General features: G+C 54.7%; 9 protein-coding genes across 9 annotated transcripts; 4 read left to right on the forward strand and 5 right to left on the reverse strand.

Annotated features, from left to right (window-relative positions):
* Positions 1 to 288: 288 nt before the first annotated feature.
* On the forward strand, positions 289 to 762 carry M409DRAFT_54892 (uncharacterized protein; the record flags this gene model as incomplete). Its single annotated transcript, XM_033812862.1, has 1 exon — positions 289 to 762. The coding sequence occupies one exon, from the start codon at positions 289 to 291 to the stop codon at positions 760 to 762; it is 474 nt and encodes a 157-aa protein (XP_033667444.1).
* Positions 763 to 1,694: 932 nt separating this feature from the next.
* M409DRAFT_23191 (uncharacterized protein) lies at positions 1,695 to 2,938 on the reverse strand (the record flags this gene model as incomplete). Its single annotated transcript, XM_033806673.1, has 2 exons — positions 1,695 to 2,442; positions 2,514 to 2,938. The coding sequence occupies 2 exons, from the start codon at positions 2,936 to 2,938 to the stop codon at positions 1,695 to 1,697; spliced, it is 1,173 nt and encodes a 390-aa protein (XP_033667445.1).
* Positions 2,939 to 3,572: 634 nt separating this feature from the next.
* On the reverse strand, positions 3,573 to 5,355 carry M409DRAFT_66576 (glycoside hydrolase family 13 protein; the record flags this gene model as incomplete). The annotated part of the gene is made up of 2 exons (XM_033816993.1): positions 3,573 to 5,144; positions 5,182 to 5,355. The coding sequence occupies 2 exons, from the start codon at positions 5,353 to 5,355 to the stop codon at positions 3,573 to 3,575; spliced, it is 1,746 nt and encodes a 581-aa protein (XP_033667446.1).
* A 227-nt stretch (positions 5,356 to 5,582) lies between these two features.
* On the forward strand, positions 5,583 to 7,596 carry M409DRAFT_66577 (uncharacterized protein; the record flags this gene model as incomplete). The annotated part of the gene is made up of 4 exons (XM_033816994.1): positions 5,583 to 5,736; positions 5,940 to 6,827; positions 6,892 to 7,394; positions 7,447 to 7,596. 4 exons carry the CDS (start codon positions 5,583 to 5,585, stop codon positions 7,594 to 7,596), a joined length of 1,695 nt encoding a protein of 564 aa, XP_033667447.1.
* A 433-nt stretch (positions 7,597 to 8,029) lies between these two features.
* On the forward strand, positions 8,030 to 10,039 carry M409DRAFT_23194 (glycoside hydrolase family 32 protein; the record flags this gene model as incomplete). The annotated part of the gene is made up of 3 exons (XM_033806674.1): positions 8,030 to 9,545; positions 9,597 to 9,822; positions 9,895 to 10,039. 3 exons carry the CDS (start codon positions 8,030 to 8,032, stop codon positions 10,037 to 10,039), a joined length of 1,887 nt encoding a protein of 628 aa, XP_033667448.1.
* Positions 10,040 to 10,361: 322 nt separating this feature from the next.
* M409DRAFT_23195 (uncharacterized protein) lies at positions 10,362 to 14,648 on the forward strand (the record flags this gene model as incomplete). Its single annotated transcript, XM_033806675.1, has 1 exon — positions 10,362 to 14,648. One exon carries the CDS (start codon positions 10,362 to 10,364, stop codon positions 14,646 to 14,648), a length of 4,287 nt encoding a protein of 1,428 aa, XP_033667449.1.
* An 858-nt stretch (positions 14,649 to 15,506) lies between these two features.
* On the reverse strand, positions 15,507 to 16,383 carry M409DRAFT_66580 (uncharacterized protein; the record flags this gene model as incomplete). Its single annotated transcript, XM_033816995.1, has 2 exons — positions 15,507 to 16,304; positions 16,354 to 16,383. 2 exons carry the CDS (start codon positions 16,381 to 16,383, stop codon positions 15,507 to 15,509), a joined length of 828 nt encoding a protein of 275 aa, XP_033667450.1.
* Positions 16,384 to 17,159: 776 nt separating this feature from the next.
* On the reverse strand, positions 17,160 to 22,595 carry M409DRAFT_66581 (uncharacterized protein; the record flags this gene model as incomplete). The annotated part of the gene is made up of 1 exon (XM_033816996.1): positions 17,160 to 22,595. The coding sequence occupies one exon, from the start codon at positions 22,593 to 22,595 to the stop codon at positions 17,160 to 17,162; it is 5,436 nt and encodes a 1,811-aa protein (XP_033667451.1).
* Positions 22,596 to 23,850: 1,255 nt separating this feature from the next.
* On the reverse strand, positions 23,851 to 26,022 carry M409DRAFT_23198 (uncharacterized protein; the record flags this gene model as incomplete). The annotated part of the gene is made up of 2 exons (XM_033806676.1): positions 23,851 to 25,906; positions 25,955 to 26,022. 2 exons carry the CDS (start codon positions 26,020 to 26,022, stop codon positions 23,851 to 23,853), a joined length of 2,124 nt encoding a protein of 707 aa, XP_033667452.1.
* Between the last annotated feature and the right edge of the window lie 159 nt (positions 26,023 to 26,181).

Genomic DNA, 26,181 nt, shown 5'->3' on the forward strand with positions numbered 1-26,181 from the left:
CTGGGCTTGTAAAGACTACGCGAGGAGTATCGATTGACGTAGCGTAAAGAAAGTAACGTCGAGATCCGAGATATATCAAGCTTGCGATGGCTTATAAAGACTACACGAGGTATATTGATTGATATAGCGTTAGGAAACCAGTGTCAAGATCGGAGATGTATCAAGCTTGCGATGTACTGTTCAAGGTATAAGTACATGGCTACTTGACAGTGATACTCCATTCAACAGTTTTCTCATTACAACCGACTCTGCTTCGTAGCCTATCGTCCGCTCCATCGACAAGACACCATGCACTTTTTCTACACTGCCGCAGTCGCTTTGACAGCTATCAACTCTGCTCTTGGCGTCCCACTCAAGAAAAGAGACACCGTCTACAAAATCGTGGATCTCAACCAAACCTATACCGGTTATTACTTGACAGTCAATGAGGCCCAGGGCAACGGTGGCGAATACAGCGCCGACGAGGAAAGTCAGGCCGAGATCAACTTCGAATACGCCGCTGAAACCGCTGGCGACGGCTCCACAAGTTTCACTTCTGAATCCGCCGGAAGTCAGGGGGAGACTCTCACTTTCAGAACAATCCTCAACCAAGGCACGGTACACGACGTGCAAGACGACGACTGCACTTATATCGCCGAGGGCTTCTTCGCCTTCCGTGACCAACAGCCTGGCCAACCCTACTCTTTCGCAATCAACCTTTTCACGGGAGATCCAAACGGCGAAAATGGCAACATTGGATCTATCACTCTTTCCCTTTCTTAGGAATGAATGTGTCTCTCCAGATACACATGTTCACAGGTCGTACCAGTCCTGCACAGGAGGTAAGCCGTTTGAACTGAGCGCGGATATAGCTACTAATTCATGGAGAGCAGAGCACATCGAACGCCGCCGCACAAGACCTTACTCAGAACAGCGGTCAAAGCTCTGATGAAAGCTGCGTTTTTCTCTTTTCGACAAATTCTGCTGGCCCATACTTGCGCTCGCATCTGTGGACGCTCGATGACAGCATGTCTCTCGTCTAGATAAATATCAAATAGCGAAGCTTTCGACTTCAGCTATCGCACTTGTCCAACTAGCAGCCATGAGGACGTCAAGACCTCGTGTTGTGTCGTTCTCGAGTTGTACCATCCGCAGATCCAGCATGTCGTCTAGGTCTTTGTCCACTGTTCCCCCGTGCTGGTCGAACCGTAAATCCTTCCGAATTTGGAAAGAGAGCGCACGGGAGAGGCCGCGAGAGAGCAGCTGTGTGGGAGATGTGATGCGACCCAGACCCGAAGGGCGTGTGGTAAGGCGAAAGACGGTGGTGGGCGTTTGACGGATTATACGTACCGCGTATGTCCTTGTGTAGCCACTACATGGTGGGCAGGGGCCGCGCTCTGGAGCCAAGGTTTCTATCTGGGTACGCTTGATACAGGGACCCCTGCGTTTGTGTTGAGCTGAAGCCAAGACCACGCGGATAGTCTCCAGCATGACCCCTTCCCTTGTGTCTTCGAGTTGCGATGTTGCGAAAAGGGAAAACCATTCCTCAGTGTTACTTGGCATCATGGAGGCCTTCAATCAGTAGCTTGGCCTCGATGTGTTTTCCACGTACACTGGAATCCCAACATGAGCACATTTGATTGATTGTATGTCGTCAAGAAGACATGGATGAGGTGAAGGGCGAGCTCGCGAGTAGAAGAGGGCCTGGGCAGTTCTTAAGTCCAGCCCTGCCATGGAGAATCGTTCCCTACGGTGATCGCTGTATCAGGCGATGTCTCCGAGTACTCGCTTTCATCAGAAGCGGGACTGACTTCTGTGATGCATCGGATCGGGACCTGATCGAGGCCAATCTCCACGAATCTTTCTCGAAGAACAGACATGACGGCTTCCGTGCCGCCTCGAAACTTTTGTAGTAACTCAGAGATGCGTAGTAGGCAGTCACCCGCACCAAATTCCGAGACCACGGTGTTGTGCGTAGGCATACAAGTCATGACGTCTGCCAGAGATGTCGCCACGGTGAAGAGCTTCAGTTCCATGCCCGGGCCATGGGCCTCGAGGGCGTCCATTGAAAGTAGTGTTAGGCTCGAGAGAAGATCACGACCTATTTGGATGGGCAACACAAGACTGTCCAGATTGCCGGATGGCTCAGCAGTCATGGTGAGTCTGACTATGGCTGTTTTCCACAAGAGAAGTCGCATCCACTGCCGTGTCACGAGTAGGTCGGCTTGTTGAATGCTGTTGCAATGCTGTGGCGAAGTTGGAAGTGTGATCAACTGGCTGTCTGCGGCTAACATATTGTCTGCCGTCAAGCTGCGGCTCACATCGGCGCTGTCGAAACAGGCGAACATGTTACAAAGACAAATAAACGCAGATGGGTCCGCGGCCACGTCTTCCTGCTGCAATGGTGGCAGCTCAGGTGAGATCGTGGCCGTGCATGGCATATCATATTGTCTTGCATGTGCTCTGAGACTCATCAGCAATGTTTTGGGGGCGGCCATATTGTTCCGCGCCGCTTGGCAGTTTTGATTTCTCACCGTTCAGTAATGAAAAGAAGCCACACAATGCGCAGATGCGCTTGCTTGGTGGCCTGGTCTAGATCTTCATAATGGCTCGGCTGGTGCAAGCTGAGCAAGTGAGAAATCGCAATGGATTCCCTGAGCAGAAGAGTGCTGACTGTCTGCTGTGCGACATGTAAGTACGAAATGTGCATAAAGAAGCTGGCCAACAAAGAATCGAGTGTCGGTCTTCGCCTATACTGGGTGGTATTTCGAAGGTCTTCGATTTCGTCGATACAGGCCTGTGGTGACGGCATTCCAGTGTCCCCGACTTCGAGTTGTAGCTGCAAGACAGTCGCAATACAGACGCTTGAGCCCAGAATGTAGGCGTCGTTGTCGAATGGTGCTTCTCTCAACAGTGCCATGAGCGGCACAACATCGACGACAGGCCAGACAAGATACATTTTGCCACGATATATCTCAAGATAGCGCTCCATGACATGTAATGGAATAGCACGGTGGTATTCAAGCACCAGTGGATCCTGGGGGTAAACAGAGCTCACATTGTGTTCGCTGGCACCAGGCTGGAAGCATCTTCGCTCGTGTCGCGACCTCCTTTCACGGATTCCAGCAGAAGCAAGACGATTCATAGTCTTGGCGCGTATCGTCTTCGGCCCCATCTTCTTCTTCGTGCGCAGCCTCTGGCAGTTGAGTGAAGAGGCCAGGCATCGAGCACAGGGCGCCTGGCCATCACACTTGACGCGGCGGATAGAGCATGCATCGCAGACACGCAGAGTACTCATTGGTCTTTGAATATAGTGTTTGACGAGGTTAACCCCCTAAATCGAGGCGAAACTTGAGGTGAATGTGGACTATTGTACAGTAGAAGTACAGAGACGGTGGTGAGGCAATGGATTATGGATGGACTAATCTCAGCGCAGGCTAGTCTTACTCAGCTAAGACTAGAGAATTTCCCCAACATCCCCAGCCCTCCTTGACCCTCGCCCTCATCAGGCCACATTTGGTACCCGTCAATATACCGTCAACCATTTTCCTGAATATCAGTCACTGCGCGAGATGAACATTTCCGACCGCACGCTATTTGCTACTGCTAACATGGCGAATCTGCTGTCGTACGACGAATGCCTCAAAAGGCCTTAAACGAACGCTGTTGTTGTTCCCGGATTGTACGTCCGGGTACACGCTTGCCAGCACATCCCCCTTTTCAAGGACGAACACGCCTGTCGGGACTGACCAGTCGATTGTTCGCTCACGGAAGTTGCATACCACCAAAGCACAGTCATCTTCGGCACGTCTTGTGTACGCGAAAACGTCTTCATTCTTGCGATCGACCAACTCAAAGTCTCCATAGACGAAGACATCTGGCCATGCTTTCCGCAAGCTCAGAATGTGCGCCCAGTACTGAAAGGGGCTCCCAGCAACACCTACTTGGCTGGAGGCATTGCATTCTCGATACCGGTCATTCACACGGAACCACGGCTGGCCATCTGTGAACCCCGCGTGTTCCCCTGCCGACCACTGCATAGGCGTTCGAGCATTGTCTCTGGACTTGAGATGATACTGACCCTTCGCGATGACAAGCGATTCCTTGTCCATCTCCGTATCCCGCAGCTCTTGCCAATGGTTCAGCGTTTCGAGGTCGTGGAAATCTTCCATCTCCCAATGTTCTGGAATGTTCGACATCCCGAGCTCTTGTCCCTGGTAAAGGAAAACAGTACCGCTCTGGAGGCCTAAAAAGGTGGCGAACATCTTCGATGCCTGCTCTCGATGCTGGGCCTTATCAGAAGCCCATCGCGAGACTGTTCGGGCTTGATCATGATTCTCCAGGAACAAGGCATTCCAGCCGTTGTTGTCATACATGAAACGCTGCCATTTGTTGACGATATCTTTCAGTTCCGACATTTGCCACTCCTTCGGACTGAATTTTCCGCCGGCACCGTGGTCTATACCTTCAACAATATCGAAGTTGAAGATCATATTCAGCTCATTCCGCTCAGAGCCAACGCACCGGAGAATTTCATCAGCATCAGAGATCCAGGGCATTTCGCCCACGGAAAACGCCCCGTACTCCTGCATAATGGCGCCAATGTCCTGGAGATACTCATGGATTCGAGGACCATTGGCATAGTGCTCACTCCCGTGATGATACTGCTTGGCGTTGTCTACCACCGTTGCATCTGGCAATCTACGATCCTTGCTGATGAGGTTGATGACATCCATTCTGAAACCGTCGACACCTTTGTCCAGCCAGAACCGCATTACGTCGTATACCTCTGCTCGCATTTCATCACACTCCCAGTTGAGGTCCGGCTGCTCGGGGGCGAAGAGATGCAAGTAGTATTCCCCGGTGTGCTTGTCGAAGGTCCACGCGCTGCCACCAAAGTACGTACTCCAGTTGTTCGGGGGCCGACGATTTCCCTGGTCGTCGATCCTGGGTTTGCGCCAAATGTACCAGTTCCGGTATGGATTTGACACCGATGACCGAGACTCCTGAAACCAAGCATGCTGGTCTGAAGTATGGTTGACGACGAGATCCATGAGGAACTTCATATTCCGTCGACGCAGGCCATGAATCAGTCGGTCCACATCATCCATTGAGCCATATCTCGGATCGATTGACCTGTAGTCGGCGATTGTCGTAACCCATATCTATTTGTGGGCTCTTGTATATTGGACATATCCATACAATGTCGACCCCCAAGGCCTCGATATAATCGAGCTTCTCGATTACGCCGGGGATGTCTCCGATGCCGTCTCCATTTGAATCTTTGAACGAGGACGGGTAAATCTGATAGACTGCCGCTTCTTTCCACCACGCTCGCTGCGGCTTGGGACCGTTAGGTACACGAGTTTGCACCATCCTGGAGTCTCGTTTTCTTGCGTATCTCAGGGTTGACCAGCAAATGACTCAAAGTACCAATCCTGAGACGGAGTGCACCAGACTAGCCGTTGAGTGAATGGCTGGGATCGAATGCATCTCTACAAGCCTTATCATTCGTATTTACTTGCTAACATATGTTCAACCCGTTCCGGATCACCCACCCAAGGCGGAAACTCGCTATCAATCTCGCAAAGACTTTCGCAGACATGTCTCAATGGCTTCGCGGAGACTTTCGCGAATACTCTCGCGAGGATTCTCGCAAAGACTTTCGTAAAGACTTTCGCAATCCTTCCGACTCTCACAATTGGCCAGCAGTAACCGCGCTTTCACTCGAACGGAGCCTCTCAATAACGGAAGAAGGTTTTTGACTTCTTCTCGAGCGGGGTCCCGCATACTGGACTCCAGGTCAAAAGCCATGTGGCTTTTGCTTCCCTACGCTAAATCCATGTGGAGTTACGGTGTATGTGATACCTACATCTGGGACCCAGAGAGCATATAAGACTTCAGTACTACGCTGGACGAAACGACACCCATCCCTTCTTACCTTCACATCGCCTCCAAAGGCGATGAGGTCTACAACACCCTGCCTAATAACGTCAACCCACGATGGACGCGTGACCCAGGACTTCGACGATTGAACCTGGCGATTGTCACCATGTTTGCATCAGCCGCAGCCAATGGCTACGATGGCTCACTTATCAACGGCCTCCTTGCCATTCCAGCCTTCAACAACAACCTAGGCGACATCGACTCAAGCTTGCTGGGCCTAACGCTTGCGGGTATCAGTCTGGGTGGATTACCTTCCTTCATCCCAGCTTCCTACGTCAGCGATTACATGGGCCGTCGCTTCTGTGTTGCGATCAGATCGTTCCTCATGCTTGCGGCATCCGTGCTTCAGTGTGCCACATCCGACGTGTACGCTTTCTTGGGCACAAGAATCATGCTGGGAGTCGGTCTCGGCTTCGCGCAGACCGCAGCTCCTCCGTTGACAACGGAGATTGCTCATCCCATGCATCGAGCCAATATCACAAACCTATTTCAAGCGACCTGGTACTGGGGCGCCATCGTATCCGCTGCAGTCACCCTGGGAACCCTTCACATGAGCAGCAGTTGGTCTTGGCGTCTACCTTGCTTGCTACAGGGACTATTTCCCGGCATCCAGCTTCTGGGCCTCCTTTTCATTCCTGAATCCCCTCGCTGGTTGATTTCAAAGGATAGGCACCACGAAGCCCTTCAGATTCTTGCCAAGTACCACGCAAACGGCTCGGTCGATGATGAGCTCGTTCAATACGAATATCAAGAGATTTGCCATACGTTGGGGTTAGAGAAGGAAGCCGCCAGGAGGAACGGGTGGGCAACATTCTTCGCAACGAAAGGTAACCGACATAGATTCCTCGTCTGCGTGCTCGTGGGCTTCATGATCCAGTGGGCTGGGAATGGGATTGTCTCATGTAAGTCGTTCACAACGATTCGAAAAAAACTCGCAGTCGCACAATTGGCTAAACCTTTTGTCAGACTACCTCGCCCCCATCTTGAAAAGCGTCGGTATCATGAGCTCCACCACCCAGTCCGGCATCAACCTCGCCCTCCAATTTTGGAATGCGTCACTCGCCTTCGTTGGTGCCCTGGCGGCCGAGCGCTTCGGTCGACGTCCCCTCTGGCTGCTCTCCGCGTCCGGTATGCTAGCGTCCTTCATCGTCGTCACCGCGCTGTCCGCGACTTTCGCCGAACACGGAATCAAAGCCGCCGGGGCAGCGACCGTGGCCTTCCTCTTCATCTTCTTCGGATTCTACGATATTGCATTCACGCCACTGTCCATCGCCTATCCCGTCGAGATCTTGCCGTTTGGCTTGCGGGCGAAGGGGCTGAGCGTGAATCTCACGACGGTCTTTGGGGCCGGATTTTTCAACCAGTACGTGAATCCGATTGCGCTGGACGCGATCCAGTGGAAGTTTTATTTTGTGTACATTGGGACTTTGGCGGCTATGATCCCGACCATATACTTTCTGTTCCCCGAGGTGAGTTTCGCTTAGACGTGTTGCGATGCTCTCGGCTGACACGTCTCGGTAGACGAAAGGACGGACACTCGAAGAGATTGCTGTCGTTTTCGATGGCGAGGATGCTAGATCGGAGGTTCAACGTCAGATAGTAATTGGGAAGGAGGACTTGAAGGGCATTGAGGCTGTAGAGGTGGATGCTGTGTTTGCCGAAAAGGCATGAAAGTACAAAACATCGACAAGACTTATTGAGACTCCCTCAAACATCGCGCTGTGGGTGCTTGAAATGTAGTGGTCTTTGTAGCGCCAACTTAGTCGCCCATATCTTTGCCTGTTTATTCCAGTTTGAACATGCAAGGCTGTACCACGGTGGTCTCGATAGAGTTCAGGCTAAAGTTGGAGAAAGCGGAGAAGGGGGCTGGGGAAGATCGTGCACTGCCTCGCGCCCATTCTCGCTCTTATTATTGCGTGTGGATGTCTTTGCAAACCCGGTCGGCCCGATCTTTCCCCTCCGTTAGAAAATTTGCAGATGTCATCGCTGGTGCAGTGACGATGCATAAAGCTCCGGTGCTGCGACGGACCAGCAAGTTGTAAGCCAAAACGGACCCTGTTGGAAGCATCTCGTGGTCCCTCACCAAGTTCTCTCCTGGCCAGCTATGGTCTCGCTTTCTCCCGCAAGCGGCATCGACTACAATGCCGCACCTCCCAACCTTTCGACATTGACTAACAATAGTATCGTTGAGACATGGCGCCCTCGCGCCCATGTGCTTCCGCCCAGCTATCACATTGGCGACCCCTGCATGCACTACACAGATCCTCAAACCGGCCTCTTTCACGTGGGCTTCCTATACACATCCAACACGACGGGCGGCGCAGCAGGTGCAACCACAGGTGACCTGGTCACATACCGAGACACCAACCCCGACAATGTCCACTTCATCGTTTCCGGAGGAATCAATGACCCCGTCGCTGTGTTCGACGGCTCTGTCATTCCGAGCGGAATCAACGGCACTCCGACCCTATTGTACACCAGCGTCAGCTATCTGCCAATTCAATGGACGATTCCATACATCAAGGGATCGGAGACTCAATCTCTAGCCGTCAGCTACGATGGTGGCGCCAACTTCACCAAAGTTGCTCATGGCCCCAGCATTCCCGGTGCTCCTTTCGGCGTCAACGTGACGGGCTTTAGGGATCCTTATGTATTCCAAAGTCCGCAAATGGACCGCTTGCTGGACAGCGCCCAGGATTCTTGGTATACCCTCGTCAGCGGCGGCGAGCATGGTGTGGGGCCTGCAATGTTCATTTACCGCCAGTACGATGTTGACTTTCGCGACTGGGAATATCTGGGGAAGATGTGGTCGGAACCTGCTAACTCCACATGGGGCGATGGCACATGGGCTGGTCGATGGGGGTTCAATTTCGAGGTTGCCAACGCCATGTTTCTGGATGAGGAAGGGTTCGACGTCGAGGGCGAGATGTTCCTTACTCTAGGGGCCGAATGGAGTTATGAACCGATCCAACCACAAGTGTCAGACGTGCGCAGCATGTTGTGGGCTGCAGGCGATACGAGGCTCAATGATCGTGGCCTCCCAGCCTTTCAGCCCTCCATGGCGGGATACCTAGACTGGGGCCGTTCATCATATGCAGCAGCTGGTAAGCTGATTCCGTCGACAGCAAAAGTCTCGCAAAAGAGTGGCGCCTCCGACCGATTCGTCTCATATACCTGGCTTACCAACGACTTCTACGGAACCAAAGACTTTCCAATCCGCCAGCAGGGATGGGACGGTGCCCTGACAACTGCGCGGGAGCTGTTCCGTGCAGTGATATCAAACGTCATCTATAATGACCTCGTACAGGAAATTGCCTCTTGGAGGGTCTCACGGTTGAACACTGATGGGACCGTGGAGCTTGCTACTCTTGGGCAACGAATCGTGCGAGAGGCATCGGACGCTTTCAAAACGAAGGCTATGAAAGTTGTATCTGAGCCAAACAGTACGATAGGGGATGGAGGACGCACCGAATTGGAATTTTCCGCCTCGCCTAGCTCGAAGCACTTTCTGTTGACGGCCACTTTAGAATTCCCCTTCGCCGCAAGGGGCATCGACAGCGACGTGAAAGCAGGCTTCACGATCCTCTCCTCCGAGCACGAATCAACTAAGATATACTACCGTAAGACTCCCTGCTACATACTCTACACGCCCCACCACTAAACGTCTACAGAACTCTCCAACGAATCCATCATCATCGACCGCGGGAACTCCAGCGCTGCGGCGGCCACTACGCCAGGCATCGACACGTCCAACGAAGCTGGCAAGCTCCGTCTCTTCGACCTCAAGGCGTCCAACGGTTCCGCATACATGGAACCTCTGCATTTGAGCATCGTTGTAGATGGCGGCGTGGTCGAGGTCTACGCGAACGAGCGCTTCGTGTTGAGCACCTGGGTGTGGTATGTTATTTCCACCTCTTTGAAGCGAGGAGAGTGTTCGTGGACGGGCGTGGTGCTAACGAATCGCTACAGGACTTGGTACGCTGCATCGAACAATGTTGCGTTTTACCACGAAGGCTCCTCGGCGGCAAAATTCAGCGATGTGATGATCTATGAGGGTCTGGTTGATGCGTGGCCGGGACGTAGCCGTGTGTCGAATAGTTCGAGTGGAATTTAATTCACTAAATTATGCAGTCCAAATTGTGAATATGGCCCGATAGTAGGTTTAGGCCACTGGACTCCTCTGTCAAGCTTTAAGCTTAAAGGGCGCTAGCGCGAGTTGCCGCAACTTCAGGAGATCGACACATTGACAGCAATCTCGACTTCACCTCGACTCTCACACCACCACATCGCACTCCACGTCTTCCTTCGTTTCCTTCGCCACGCTCTCTCCACCTCTATCTTTCTAATACCACTGTACGCACGCTCCGCACGGCACTTGCTTTCCAGCGTGGAAAGACAATGCATGCTCACTAAAACTATTCTCTCTGGCCACGAAGATGGAAGACAAGAAACGAAAGCGGCCAGAGGACGACGGCGGCGATTCAACGACCGACCACCCAAGCGCGAGCAAAAAGGCCAAGCACGACCTCTTATTCCCAGCGCACGCATCCCATTTGGATTCGGAGGCTCGAGCACTTTATATCAGCTCGCCAGCAGCTCAGGAAGTACTCGCGGCCATTGCTCGTGGCGATCCTACCGCTATCACTGCAGGACATGCGCCGCCTGGACTCAGCAAAAGTCAGCGCAGCAAGTGGGGCAGATCATTGCGCGGTGTTTTGCAAAAGGCCAGCGGATCAGGTCAAGCGGTCTCACAAGCTGGATCCGCGAACGTAGAATACTCGACCGCAGGGCCCCACTCTGCTATCTCGGGTGATGTCAGCAAAAAGCGCAAACGAGCAGAGAGCGTCACAGCCATCAGCAAGCCGCAAGTCATCGACCTCTTCTTCGCTGGCGCGGCCTGTCTGCTCGATGAATCCGTCAGAAAGACTTTCCTCGCCTCTGGAGAGGCGAAGTTTGTTACTGACGCAGTCTTGGAAGGCGATGCAGATGCAATCACTGCAGGACATGCGCCTCCTGGTCTGGACAGAAAGCAACGAGTGAAATGGAGGCAGGAGCACAGACTTCTTGCTCAGCGTCAACGCGATGTAATGCTTTCCAAACCAGGCACCACCACCGACGGGCCTGGGCATCCAGCCACACCGACTAGTATGGACCATTTGTCTACGGAGGAGCAGGCCCATCTAGGAGCAGCATCTGGTGAAATGCGCAACACTTCGAACGCTTCCCTAGAAGGTACTCCGAGGCCATCAAATCCCAAAGCCAGATTGGCTGGCTTTACGCAACTTGCACAGCCGCCTACGAAGATCTGGCACAAGCCAGAAGAAAACAAGCCCAGCGACGCTACTTCGATCAAAGTGGAGAGTCTCACCCCGGCACACTCAAGTCACCCGAGCCAAAATGCGATCAGCAATGATCATCAAGCCGCCCGGATCTCGCTGAAAGACGATCATGTGGCCTCTGTGTCTGAGGCTTCCATCTCGTCATTCAGGCATGGCTCGCACGCTTCCAACCCCACGCTTAACCGTGTACGCTCAAGAGAGTCTACTTCTAACGTGATCCCGAGAAGAATCCCTGGTAACAGGAACTTCGAAGCTCCGGACTACTTTGCCGATGGGAGCTTGGCAGACACGCAACGACGATTCGAAGCCTGGGCACGTGCTCAGCGCGGTGGTAGCAGCGACAGCTCTGACAGTGATAGTTCCGAAGATAGCGACGAGGAGAGCAATGGCGACGCATCGTCTTCTGGCCGGCCTGCCGTTCGTGGTTCGTTCCACGAAAGCTGGGCGGAGCAAATTACAAACCCAGAGAAGCAACCTGCGGCCACCACATCTGAGGCTGCCGAGCAAGTTGCTGACGAGAACGCCCTTGACAGCAGCGACAGCAACGATGATGATGACGCTGAAGTACAAAGTCAGATACAAAGTCAAGTGTCGAGGGAGTTGCAGGAGGCGACTAGTGCTCCCGGAGACAATGCGAATGAAGATGATCAGGAGTCGCCTGCTGAGTCTGAGCCGGACGCCGTGCACGTCCTAGATAGTCAGGCCGCGGATGACCTATCGGCTAGCGATGTTTCGCCTGTGTCCGCCCATGAGGCCGCTGCCGGGGGAACCGTGATACCGTCTTCACTCGACGACCAGAAGGTACGGCCATCGACGCCAGATCAACAAGCTCCAGGTACACCTACACCTTACGGGCAACCAAACACGATTCGGCAAGCTAATGTTCGAGTCAAGCGCATGCTGTCGAAAACAGATCCTGGTGGCGATCGTTCTGGCTATGGTCCAATCGAGGCAGTCAAACCAGCGAACAAACCAAATCTTGTCACTAGTGGGCGGCGAACTGTCGGTAGCACCACACATGGGGATCGTCTCGATCATGGCGAGCTTTCCGACGACGTCTACGAAGCCATTGACGACGTGACCAGCGGCTTGATGAGTTCCGCCAGTCTTGGAGACCTTCGATCAATGAACGAGTGTAAGCCAGATTCCCACAACGGATCGGACGGGAGCCCTCTTTTGACTAATACTGGCAGTGCTATCAAGACCTCGGATATGGGCGGACGTGAGGATATGATGGAGAACGCTACAGAAGTCGATGTGGATGGGAATGTTCTTGGAGCGTCTGACGAAGGAGAGAAGCTTGCTGCACCTCTGAAGCCAGAGGACGGCAAAGATGGTCAGAAGGCAGCTACACAACCACGCAGATCCCACAGTAGGACGATTTCTAGCTCGCTATCCAGCGCTCTGAGCGAGCTCAGTCACACTCCAAGCCTGCCAGCCGAGCCACAAGTGATCATTCCCGTCTACGTTCCAGAAACCCCTGAGATGAAACACGAAGAGAGTGTAAAGAAGAAGCGAAAGATGACCGGCAACTCGAGCCAACACTTCAGTTCTGCCAAGCGTGCTAAGTCGAGTGGCAAATCCAAGCAGACGCTCGACGAGATCACAATGGAGACTCCCGAAGGACAGGCTGCTCGCGGGCAGGATGGTAGCTCGTCTATCTATCAAACTGCTGTGTCTCGTATGACAAGATCGGCGTTCAAGGACGCTCGTTTGCCTGAGCCAGAGCGCATTGATACTTCACAAGATGAAGTCAGTAGCCCTCTGCCCCATGCTACTCAGGCACTCAGTGCGGGAGTGGAAGAATCCAGTCCACTACCGGATGTCGACGCCGATACCCCTGGCCTAGGTGAACACTTGTCCGCTGCGATTGATCAAAACATTGAAGTCGTAGCGACTGACGAAGACAAGACCAACCTGGGAGAAACCATCACAACCGACCTCCAAACCTCCCCATTCGCAACACCACCCCAACACCCCTCAACCCCCAACCCCAACCCCACAACCACAACCCTCAAAAAGACCCCCCGCCCCAAAACAAAATCCACCGGCCGCATCTCAACGCACTTCATAACCGACCGCGTCGACCTGCCCGCTCCCAGCAGCACCCCTTCCAAAGCCGGCCTCTCCCGCGTCCCCATCCCACCCACCACACACACGCACTTCGGCCTGATCCAAGAAAAACTCTACCAAGAACCCTTCTGGCTCCTCATAGCCGTCACCTTCCTCAACAAAACCGCCGGCCGCAGCGCCGTGCCCATCTTCTGGAAACTGAAAGAGCGCTACGGCACGCCGGAGGCGCTGGCGGGCGCGGAGCAGGAGGAGTTGTTGGGGATGGTGCATAAATTGGGATTGCAGAATCAGCGGAGTAAGCGGTTGATTAGCATTGCGAAGGCGTGGGTGGAGAGGCCGCCGGAGATGGGGAGGCGGTATAGGACGTTGAACTACCCCAACCAAGGAGACGGGAGAGCTCGCGACGTCCCCAACATCGTGGAGGAAGACGCGGAGGATTGTGCGGGCGCGCTGGAGATCGGGCATATCCCCGGGTGTGGCGCGTACGCGTGGGATAGTTGGAGGATTTTCTGTCGGGATACTTTACGCGGGTTGGATGCCAACAACACCACCAAAAAGACTCCAGACTTTGAAGCCGAGTGGAAGAGGGTTCTGCCGAAGGATAAAGAGCTCCGGGCGTGTTTGCGGTGGATGTGGGTTAAGGAGGGGTGGATTTGGGATCCTCTTACCGGCGAACGCCGTCGGGCGACACATGATGAAGTGGAGAAGGCGGAGAGGGGCGAGATGGAGATTTGGGATGGGCAGGAGGCTGAGTTTGCGAGGAGGGCGGCGGAGGGGGAGGGGACGGGGACGAGCGGGACGCCGACGAAAGCTGCTGGCGATGCTGAGGGACTGCAGGGCCCGCCGTCTTCGTCGTCGAAGGGGAGTAGTACGATTCATCTCACGCCCCGCCGTCCGCCGACGAGGGTGGCGAAGGCTGCGCACAGTATTGAGCAGGCAGACGAGGAGGAGCCGCCAACCAAGAAGCCGCCAACAAAGACCATGAAGAAGACACCCACTACAACATCGTCGAAACGCAAGCCCAAAACCAAAACAAGAACGTCTTCACCTCCCGCAGCCGCCGCTGCCGCCGACGAAGAGTTCAAGCAGGACGATGAAGTGAGACAAGATGAGGAAACCCCCCTCACCAAACCCCAACCGAAACCCAGCGAAAACCCCCCAACACAAACACAAACCCCTTCTTCAAACCGCAAACGCAAGACGAGAACGAGTTCCTTCCTCCCCGACGACAACGAAGGCTACGGCGAGGACAAGGACGAGGACGAGGGGAAGGGTGGGAAGAGAAGGAGTCGACGAAGAATTACGACGTGAGGTGGGGATTAGGCGGTAGTTGGATGGATGGATGAAGGGGTGGAGGGGGTGAGATGGGGTGAGGTGGGGAGTGTACGATAGGATAGGATACCTCAAAACGAAACTCTATAGCAAGATGAATCCCCATGTCAAGATTGATAAGAAAGAGGGACGATTCTCAAAGAAGCCCTTTTTGGCTATGAAAGACCGATTCGGCTAGGTAGGTGAATGATCGTAGCGAGGTCGTTGTCTACGACTGGCCTGCGACAAAAATTGGGAAAGAGGCTCGCTGGCTGGTTGGGAGTTAATGGATAGGAGCTGATGCATGGATGGATGCCATGCGTCCGTCGCTTCCTCGGGGATGGATACTTCGATGGGATTGAGTGAAGATTACTGGTGGGCAGGCTTGGAGTTTGCTGGACGGATGGATGGATAAGAGTTTGATAAGGTGGGTCAATAGATCGATACGATTAAGGAGTGGAGTGAATAGGAGTGACTGAAGATTGTACGATATCGAAGAATAGGATAGGATAGGATACCTCACCCGGAACCACCATAGCAAGATCAACAAGAAAGAGGGAGGATCATCAAAAACCGTTTCCGGCTACTTTGCAAGAACACACAGTCAAGGCAGTCCTTTCCCACAAATTCCGAACTCACTCAAGTCTCGAAGACACGCGAAATGGAAAAGGCACAAGCATCTCGCTTCAAGTCATTCAATGACCAGACACCCTTTTCTCTAACGGTGCCCGTCCATCTGTATGCATCGTAGTAGTATACACAGCCAGTCCATCCATCCATCCATCCATCCATCCATCACGACCAGCTCTCACAGTCCCCAAGAGTCGTGTCTTCCTCCTCTCAAGACCATTTCAAGTCTCAGACCGTCTGCGTCCCATACCCCCGAATCTTATCGGCAAAATCCCAACTCTGATTCTCCAAAACCTCCTTCTCCCTCAACTCCACACCCTTCTCATCCACCACCGCAATGCTATACTCAGGCATACTCCTCGCATCGCGATAAAACAGCACCTTCATGCAATCCCTCACGGCCTGCACCGCCTCCTCGCGCCCGAGCTGCGCGCTCGCCGCCTCGTCCGGCACGATGCGCCGCATGATCGGCTGCGCCAGGTGCGCGCCGAAGCCCGTCGCCATCGTCGGCCCGCTGAACGTCGTGCCGAGCAGGTCCGCGGACGCGAGGAAGGGCTTGTTCTTCTCGTCGAGGCCCGCGACGAGGAGGGCGTTCCACAGCGGGTTGAAGTCGCTGCGGCGCTTGTACATCACCTTGCTGAGGTACGTGTGCAGGTTGTTCGCGCCCATCATGGCCGGGTCCGCTTCGCTCTCCGCCGCCGTGTGGCTGCCTGTGCTGTAGTTCTCCTCCACGTCGAGCGACTTGAGCAGGCGGTCGAGGTACTGCATGTCGGAGACATCGCCGCCGACGCCGACGACGGACTTGCGGTTGAAGGGTTTGAGGCGGTGGACGTCGGTGAAGCGCGCGAGGGAGCCGTACGAGGCGAGGTTGTCGGCGGCGATGACGACGCCGGATTTGAACTTGATGGCGATGACCGACGTTCCGGTGACGATGGGGGATTGCGTGTGCGTGATGGGTTTTTGGGTGCCGCCGTGCGAGTGCGGGAGGTAGGAGGGGTTGTATTGGCCGTAGACGTCGTCTCTGGGCTGAGGGGAGGTTAGTTGGATGGAGGCATGTGATGGGGGTTTGACATACTCTGCCCCAGGCCTGAGGGAAGTGGTTCATCTTGAAGGTGTTGTTTGATCAGGTGGTGAAGGTGCTGTTGATGAGGTTTCGCTTGGTGGATTTTGTGTTGTTGTTGAGAAGTGTGGTGGTGGTGTTTGATGTGTGTTGGTTGATGGATGGAAGTGAAGTCGACCAGGCACGACTGACGCGCAGCTGGCTGGAGCTTGGACTGCGGTTCCCAATGCGGAATAGCGCCACCGCCAAAACATCACATGCAAGGGCGAGCACACGACAACACATGAACATCTACACATCCTCACTAAACACTTCAAATAAGGAGAAAGGTCAAGACAATCATCAGAGAAAATCTCACTTCCTCAACGATAATATACACACAGCACTCTCACTCGCTCCCTGTACTACTCTCCCAAGCCAGTCCATAATGCTCATCCCGAATGCCCATGGTATGTACCCCATTCCCATCCCATTCCCATCTCCTGAGCCCATGAAGCACATCAAAAAAGTCTATTCAATAAAGGAAGAAAGAAAAAAGGGAACGTCCCACAGCACCAATCACTCCACCCGCTCTCGAGCTCGCCAGCGCTCAAGAATTCCAGCAAATCGAATCGTCCCAAGTAAAAAAGCAAACGCCTCCGCTTTGGTTTGCTGGCTGGCTGGCTGGCTGTGTACACGTTCCATTTCCCAGCATCGAATCAGAAAGAGAACTCCAAGAAAAGAGAAGGCGTCAAAGTCGTGAGTAGGATGCGTTTGCATGTTCGCATCATTACAGTCGGTTCGATTACGGGTTCGGTTCGTCGTGAGTGTCTCGGTGGGTATTATTCGGTAGAAAGGATGATGAAATGCTGCTCCCATATCCAACCCAATTCGTTGGAAGCATCGTCTTGGTTCTTAGCCAGCCACAGCTCGCCTTTCTGGGCCACCACGTCAAAGACTTCGCCTTGCACGTATTGCAAGTACGGGTATCCGGCCTCTTTGCGAGTCTTGTCGATGCTGAACTCGAAAAGACTGGCGCAGACGAACATGACGTTCATGTCTTCTGGAGCTGACCGTGAAGGCGAGGCGGGTTGCTGAGGTGTGCCAATCTCAGGCGGCATAGCCGAGCTGAAAACTCCAGAGTATCGCTGCGACTCGGCTTGGTCCGGTCGTGCAGTGAAGTATGTAGCATCAGAAGCTGGCCGCTGATTGCGGTATTGGTCGGTAGAGTCTCGCTGGAAGTACGACTGATTCCCCGTGGATGGACGGTTCGCCGAAAACGACAAGTTCGGTGTGTTGGAGTTCGACCACGGACGGCTAGCAGATTGAGCAGAGCCTGGAGTTTGACCAGCCGCATGGCGTGTCGACATTGCTGAGTTCGACCGATAACGGGTATCCATCGGCGACTGCACTTCTGCACCAGGTATGTAGATGCCGCTATGTCTTCGTGATGCCAGCGTTGTGGACGACTCGCTCCCAACAGACAACGTACGATTTGAGCTGTCAAGCGTAGACGGTCGTCGCTTGCCAGCCGACGCAGGCTCTGGGGTGTCCATCGACGTGGGTTGTGGGGAGAGGAAGTTGGCAGCCTCGATCTTGAGCGTACCATTGCAGATCGACAACTGATGAAGCTCCTTCTCGACCTCGATAAAGTCCGGCTTGAACGCAGGCTCAATCTGCTGAATACTCGATGGAATGTCAGCGGCCTCCAGGAGTGGTTTCAACTTCCTCTCCCAAGTGCTGTGCCAGGTAAGCTGAATGTCAAGGAAGACATGCAGACAATTGCGGACGAGCTGCGCCGTCATGTTGTACAGCTTCGGCAGATCCAGCTTGAGCTGCTCATTGAGTGCCATGTACACCTCAGCAGCCTCAACAGTCTTCTTGTCAGACTTGATGCCTCGCTTCTCGTCCGACTTGAATTTGGCGTAGTCCAGGATCCGCTTCTTGCGCTTGTTAATCGCACTCTGCGGTCCTTCGTGCAGCTTGATGCATTGGATCATCGGCGCCAGGACTCGCTTTTGGACGGCAGCCTTGTGCTCATTGAACGCAATCTGCGTCAGATCCCTGATGACTTGGCCGTACCTTCGCCACTTGCTCTCGATCTCCGGCAACTGGCTCTGGTGAACATCAGTGAACAGCTCCAATGCATTCGCATAGTTGTTGATCAAGTTGATGGCATTGTCCGCTTTCTGGAGGTAGTCCTGCACATCCCGCATGCAGATCTGGAGCCGGATGAAGTGTCCACCAAACTTGTGAGCAAGCTCATCAAAGTCTGGATCCGAAAACACCTCTGCAATGCCGACTCGCTCCTTCAGCTTCTCGGTGCGGCGCCCGAAAGCTTTTGCCAGGCCATTGCGAACATCAGACTCTTTGCGTGACTTGCGGTTGACGATCTGATCCACCAAGTCAGCGCGCTTCTTGGCGTCGTTGATTCGTGTAAGCATGCTGATCGAATCGTCGGCAGCAGCTCTCAGATCTTCAAAGTCGGGGTGCTCGGGCGGGGTGGTCTCCAGGAGTTGTTTCAGCAGCAGAGGATACTTTCCCACACGCTGCGTCGGCTTCACCAGCAAAGAGTCCAGATCCCAGGCCGATGTGATATCGCTCGCATTTGCGTGGCACTCGTCGAGCCAGCACTTGACGGTGGTGGTGCTCTGGATGGCAGAAAGCCGCTTGTTGGCTGCGTCATGATTCTTCAGGTACGCCCCATACACCTTCTCGATTTGCTGCATGTTGGTGAGGAAGGTACGACCAATGGTGGTACTGCGATCCTTCTCATCATCCACCGGCTCGCTGAAGTACGTCTGCGATGTGCCATCGCTCTGGGTCGTGGAGAAGCTACTCCTCTTGTTGCCGCCCCATCTGTTGTTCCTCGCCGGCACGTATATCTGCGCCGCAGCTTTCCGCAGTTCATCGTAGAATTGTATGGCGAACCGCTCAACCTCATCACAATTGCCGAACAACACCTTCTTATCGTCAGGCGCTACCAGTTCAGGCGTGCACGTAGCCTTGTAGATGTCCTCGACGATCTTCAAATCCTGGTGATACGAGTACTCAGTGTCGAGAAGTTCCTTGACGATCAATCGTCGCTTGATGAGTCGCTTCTGCTCAGGTCCAGGAGATGTCGTCTTCACCAAACGAGTCTGGCTATCAGCACCAGTGTCGAATGAGGTCTGCCTTGTAGACTCTGTAAATGAAGTCATGGACTGCGAAGCTGGCACTTGGGGCGGCACTCGCTGGCTGTCAATCGAGGGTCTTGACGAGCCAGAAGCAGTCCAATTGGTCTTTCGGTACCGGGGCGACATCTCCGTCGACTCTCGATCCGAATAAGCCTTTGCTGAAGCAAGGTCCGGGAGCGCAAACTGCGCTTTCATGACACTATCTGCCGGCGGTGGCGGAGGAGGTGCGTGAGAAGGCAGAGGCGGCGCAGATCCCGCAGACATGTGATTGTCCGGCGAAGTGAATTCAGCCGCTCTCTCACCCGCAGCCTGAATGTCCGCGATGTCAAGCTGTCCAGAAGTCGAAATCCGTAGACCAGCGTCGTTCAAGCTGGGCGGGAAGACTGCACTATTCGGACCTGTGCTCGAGCGAGGCGTGTATCCAATGTCTTTCGGTGGAGGTAGAGGCTTGATCTCCTCATCATCGTCGACGATCGGCTCTTCACCACGCTGTTGGCGCTCCCACTCTTCATCAGCCTTGCGAATCTTCGCCTCAAAGTCATCATCTTCACCACCTCCATGAGTCTCACTGCCATATACAATGACAGTTCCCGGCTCAAACCCAGCATCCATTGGCGGCGTGTCCGGCGTGTCCGGCGTGACTGAAGGTATTTCGTACGTACTCGAGTCCAGAAGCTGCTTATCGTGGTCCTCTTGCTCGCAAGATCGCGCGTTCATCACACTCGCCAACAGACTCTGTATCATATTGGCATCTGATCCGCCATTAGCAGACAGTCGGTGCAAGTCCAACACGTGCGGATCGAGCGCTTGAATCATTTCCGGAGTGAATGAACCCGTCGAGCGGTAGTAGTCGAGAACACGCGATATGGTATTCTGAGCATCGGGTGATTCGCCGTCTTCGTGGAAGGTAGTCGGCTTAAGCGTGTCATCTCTCGAGAGATACTTGCGAGGCGTGACTTGCGACGGGTCTTCGGGGAAGCTCTCAGGCTCGTCGACGGGAGAGTCCATGTATCCATTTGAGGTGAATGCCTGATGATTGTACTCCTGGGCGCGGAGGACGTCATCTTCGGAGTGTACCTGGTGCTGAACCTCCTCGAATGAGTGTTCCACGTCTTTCGACCAAGGCTCCGAGTGGTGCACAATGCTTGGGTCATCGTCGAGCATGATACGAATCGAACCTTGGTCACCACCCACACTACTGTTGCCAAGGCCCCACCGATCTCCCAGGTCGCTGGGACTCTCCTCCGCAGACGCACTGTCATCGGCAAATTCAGTCCCAGTTCGACTGGCTGACGATGGACTGCTTTCCCGCATACGCATGACATTTTCCAAGATGCTTGGGCTTTGAACCTCTTCGGCGGGTGCGTCAGCGGGGACCTCAATGGAAGGCAGCGGCACGGCTTTGGTTGGCGGTTGGTACGTTGCGGGAGTTAGGAGTATGGGAGGCTCTTCCGCTGCCGGTTCTGGAGGGTTTGATGTCGGTACCGCAGCGGGCCGGCCGAGCACAGGGCTTTCATCCTCAAACATGGTCCGATCGGTATGACCCGTCAAGGGCTCTGCGTCTGCTGGAGAAGCTTCCGGGATGCCCGTTGTTTCCACGCTCAAGCCTTGTGGGTAACCGTTTGCATGTTCTGCGTTGTGGCCGCGTTGCAGAGAATGCTGGCCCTGTTGATCGACGTTTTGTCGCGTGTCAACATCTGCACCAGCTGCAGCTTGTTCGTAGTCGTTCGAGGCGAGTCGTGACGGGGTTCTCGAGGATGCGCTTCGACTTCGGGAGTGACTTCTTCGCATGCTTTCTTGAGATTCGCTGGACTTGAGGCTCTGCGTGATGGCCTTTTGTATTCGTTCCCTTCTCTCCTCGAAGTTGATCTGGTCAAGTTCTGGTATTCTCCTTCTCGACCGCTCTTTCTGAGGGTCGTACGGCTTCCCCAGCCACTGCTCGCTGGGTCTTCGCCCATCTCTTGTATTCGCACCTTGAAATCGCTCTGCAGCACGAGCGCGGCTCGCTGAAGTCGTTGCGGAGCTCACTGGCTGCCTAGGCCGTGAGGAACGCAGCGGTGGTGACGTCTTCGGCAATGGAGCGACAATCTTCGCAGAGAGTGTTTGACCAGGCTGGGCAGGTGGAAGGGTGGGAGGGTGGTATCTGCTTCGAGATGCAGATGGAGCATTCTCTTTCCCATTGGCAGGATTCGCAGTACTCGGTCTGGTAGGTGATTTGGCGAGTCGTCTTCGGTCGGGTGGATTGGACATGGCCGAAGCTGCTCGTGATTGGCCATTTGATGATGCGGTAGAGGTATCGGAAGGGCGTCGGTTGCTGACTGGTATTCGAGAGGCAGATGGTGAGTTGCGATGCCGTGAAGGGCGATTGACAGAGTCCGGTGGGGTAGGATAGAGGGCAGGTATCGCTTGGGCGCCAAGGTTGGGCATGCTGGGCATTGCCATGGACTGAATGGTGTCCATGTCGCTTCTACTCCGCTTGTGGCTGAGCTTGTGCTTCGAAGGAGGCGCCAACAAAGGTGTGGATATGTCCTGATGCGACTGGCTCCGTCCATGTCCCAAAGCCAAGCTGCCTTCACTTCCACGCCGTGGAGCCTTCTCAAACGTCGGCAGCGGCCCATAGTTCCCCAAGTCCACGTCAAAGTTCCCATTCCATTTTCCATCTGCAGTGATCTCGCCGAAGAGCGGTCGTGAATTGACATGTAACTGTTTGCTCGGTGACTTTGCTCGCTTCGGACTGAACGCGGCGTGTGGCTGGCTGCGGGTCGTCTTCATCGTGCCCGCGCTGGTGTTCGAGGAGAAGGACGAATTGGACAGCTCAAACGACGTCGAGGGGCTCTTTCGCGGCGACCGGGTCCCCGGTGGTCTCTTCTGCAGCTTGCGATTTTCCGACGTAGGCGACCTCTGGGCCGTCCTGCCGGGGTTCGTAGGGCGTTTGTAGCGGTCGCGGGCGGTGTTGATGGTGAGGGCAGGTTGTGCATTGCTCATAGCCGTAGCGCCGCGGTCGAATCGGTTGGCCATGTCCTTGACGGAGCCTGGAGGGCGGGAGGGAAGCAAAACCGGGTTGGAGCGAACGCTGTTGAGCGAGGGCCCCGGCGGCGACATGCCCTGTGTTGTGGTGCGGCCAGGAGCGGGCGCGGTCGCTGGTCCTGCTGGGGTGGGCATGACCCCTGCCGCTGGAGCTGCGGTGGCACCACGAGTGTATGGGTCCAGGTCAAACGGGGTGGATGAGGTGTAGAAGTCGTGAGGATGGGGCGGTCCGCTGGCGGTGGGCCGCGGGGGCGTAGAGGTCTCTTCCATGGCGAGACGCGCGCGGGCAGATCATGGCATAGCGGAGGGGGTCGCTGTCGCGGTGGGGGTGGTGGTGGTGTCGTCGTCGGCGGGCGGTTCGTTTCCTCGCGCTGGCTGGGCTGCGGTCGAGATGGTGGAGTCTGAACGAGAACGCTCGGACGTGAGTGACTAACTTTGTGGGGGATGCGCCCGGCCAGGCCAGCAAGCGCGACGGCGATGACCAGGTGCGGCGGTGGTGTTTGTTGGCAGCAGATGTCACTTCCAATTGTTTGCGACGACAGAAACAAATATCACTCTCCGCCAACATGTACGTATGTACTTCACTACTCACATCCAACGCCCACCTCGCTGCCGAGCCCACCAACGCCCGCCCCCAAAGCCAAATCGCAGCTGCCAACCGCTGAGCCGCGTCGGGAAGACGGCTTGCGCTTCCTAGAAGACTCCCTCACGGCCACTCACTCGCCGGCGACCATGGTCCGCCGTCCCTGCTGCGATCCAAACCGCCTGCACTCCTATAACACGGCCCCTGTACCGGCACCTCTTCGCATCTGCCGTCGAGAACATTTTCTTCCAGCCAAACAGCCCGCCTCCCGCCTCGCCTGTGCAAGACGAGGGAGTCGCCAGCGATGCGGACATGCACTTCTCGCGTGTGGTGCTATTTGCAACCGTCGGTTCGCTCGAACCCGCCTGATCGACTGAGCTCATCGTGCAGAGACTCACTCGCCGGCTGTCTGCTTGTCGCTGGCCCTTGCAGCCAGCAGCATCGTCCCTTGCAGCACCAATTTCCCAGCCCATGATCTTGGTGCGACCAGACTTTTGTGATCGGCCGTACGTCTGCGTAACGCATTTGCCAGAGTCGGTTGTATGCGCTCGAGGGGTGATTGGATGGTGTAGGCGCCAAGGGTGATAATACGGCTTTGCTGTCAAGCGTTTCATCTAAGTAAGGGAGTGGCAGTGGGGGTTGTGCATTGTTATGATTTAGATTATCACAACAGTGGCTATGTGAGGTCTAGCTGGTTCGTGATGAGGGGCGTCGCTTTGTTGATGTGATGTTGGAGGTCCATGCACCTCACACGCCATTAACAACACCCACCTCCCCCTCCTCCATCACCCTCAACAAATTCTCAATCTTGCGATGCTCAAACGTAAACCGCGGGTACAGAAACGGCCTCAGATCAAACCGATTGTCATCCGGCGTGTACGATTCCAGATACAATCCCGGCGTCATGGTCGTCATCTTGTGTCGGTTGATCGCGTAGTAGTACATGAAGTCTCTCACCTTCTTGTACACCTCGCGGGGCGCTCTGTCATTCCACTCGGTCACCAGTCGCTCGAACATGCCCACTGTGCCGAGTTTGAACGTCTTGCGCAGGCGGCCGAGGATGGAGAGTTCGTCGTAGGTGAAGCCCATATCTGCCTCGTCGCTTTGAACGTACGTCTCTGTGATGGGCTCCAACTCAGCGGTGGGGACTGCATCGAGGAATTCGTGGAGGATGGGAAGACTGAAGTTCTCTTCTGCCCACTTGATGAATCGCTTGAGATCCGTCTTGGAGATACCCCCTATGGGGTTGATATCCGCCGACGAACAGTCGTACTTGGTGAGGTATCCACGCAAACACTCATCAACGTTCGCCGACCCCAGAACCAGGAGGCCCCCCGTACCGCCACGAGAGGTAGGGATAAGCTGGCCAAGTGCGTACGCGAGGACCATACGAGAACGAGACTGAAAGTTCTGCAAAGCCAAATTCTCCGCTTGCGATCCGCCGTGGACCTTGAACTTGGGCTCGAAATCGAGGATGCCGGCGACGACCGAGTGTAGTGATTGCACCATTGGGTCGATGTTGGTGTCGACGTGGTGGGCACCAATGGCTGCTGCGAGCTCCCTGGCACGGGTACGTGTCTCTCTTGACGATTGCTGCTCCATGCCCATGAAGACTGTGGTGAAGATCTTGTTACAGAACTGTGCTGCTGTGAGGCCTGTCGGGTCGGATCCGCCGCTCAGCCGCTTTGCATCTTCAATGACGGCTTGGTTGCCTTGTCGTATCTCGGAAACAACCAGTCGGCACATGCTGTAGACGATGGTGGCTGTGGCGCAGCTATCGATGCCACCGCTCAGGGGAACAAGGAAGCCCGCTGCTTTCGAGCGACGCAAGTAGTCCCACATCCAACAAGCTGGTCCCAGAGCGATCTCCTCTTCTGGTAAATGGTATCTTGGCTCCGTCGCGATTGTCAGAGGTGCTCTTGGTGATAGGACTGATGGCGAAGGGCACAAATTGAAATCAACCTGAATCCGCTCGAGCTTTTGTACCTCCGGCTCGTTCGCTTGCATGCCTCGACTCCTGGAAGTTCGATATGACCAAATCTCGTCCAAGTCGACAGTTGCGGTCAGAACTTCGACATCTCGTAACGAGAACTGCGAACCTTGTGCAAGCACGCTGCCTGAGTTGAGAATGAGTGCGCAGCCGTCGTAGTAGAGCCTGTCGCCGTCACATCCTCGCTGGTTGGAATACATGTAGACACCTCCCGTCTTTGCAGTCGCCTCCTGGATCAAGTTGATTCTCGTGTCAAGCTTGCGTAGTTCGTGATGACTGCCGCTAGAGTTGAGGACAATCTCGATGCCAGCAAGCGAGTAGAGCGTGTGTGGTGAATTTGGCGTCCAGAGCTCTTCGCAGGTCTCAGACGCAAAGGAAGCATCGTTCGTCTCGAATGCAACCTCTCCAATACGTGTCTTACGCTGGCCTCGGGGAAGCTGTTGGATGACTTTCGGCAGGGTGTAGTTCTCGACTCTTTGTCTGGGCCAAGGGGTAAAGTATCGCATCTCGCGGAAGTTGCCATCATTGCAAAGATCAAGCTTCGGTCTCACTGCAAGCACCTCGCCATTGAGGGCGATGAGTCTTGAGTTGTAGCTGCATCCTCTGTGCTGGATGGGCAATCCTAGGTCGATGATGATGTCTTGGCAGTCCGGGTGTGATATGATTTCGGCAACAATGTCCCATGAGTTGGCGTAGACGTCATTCTCAAGCCAGTGGTCAAGCAGGCCATAGCCTGGTATACACAGTTCTGGGGTTAGAATGAGAGTTGCTCCTGCCGCTTTGGCTGTTTTGATGGCTTCGATGATCCGATCGCTTTTGCAGGTCAGTATCGCTGAATATTTGTAACGGCTTCCAGCTTACCGATTGCCATCGTAGTCGAGAACCCACTGGTTCAGCTGCGACGTGGCCAAGACGCACTTTCTAGTCATTGTTGCGTTTAATTGAGCAGGTTGGTGCTGTGTTGTGCAGCTGGTGGTGTTTGCCAGCTAGCGTGGAGTCACAAGATAGACCCTTGTACGACTAAAGCTCTTGGCAAGCTTCATCAACGCCAGACGTGAAGTCGGCAAGATCCGTGGTTCTCTTCCACT

This window comes from Zasmidium cellare, assembly GCF_010093935.1.
Source record: "Zasmidium cellare ATCC 36951 unplaced genomic scaffold M409scaffold_18, whole genome shotgun sequence".
NCBI classification, from domain to species: Eukaryota; Fungi; Ascomycota; class Dothideomycetes; order Mycosphaerellales; family Mycosphaerellaceae; genus Zasmidium; species Zasmidium cellare.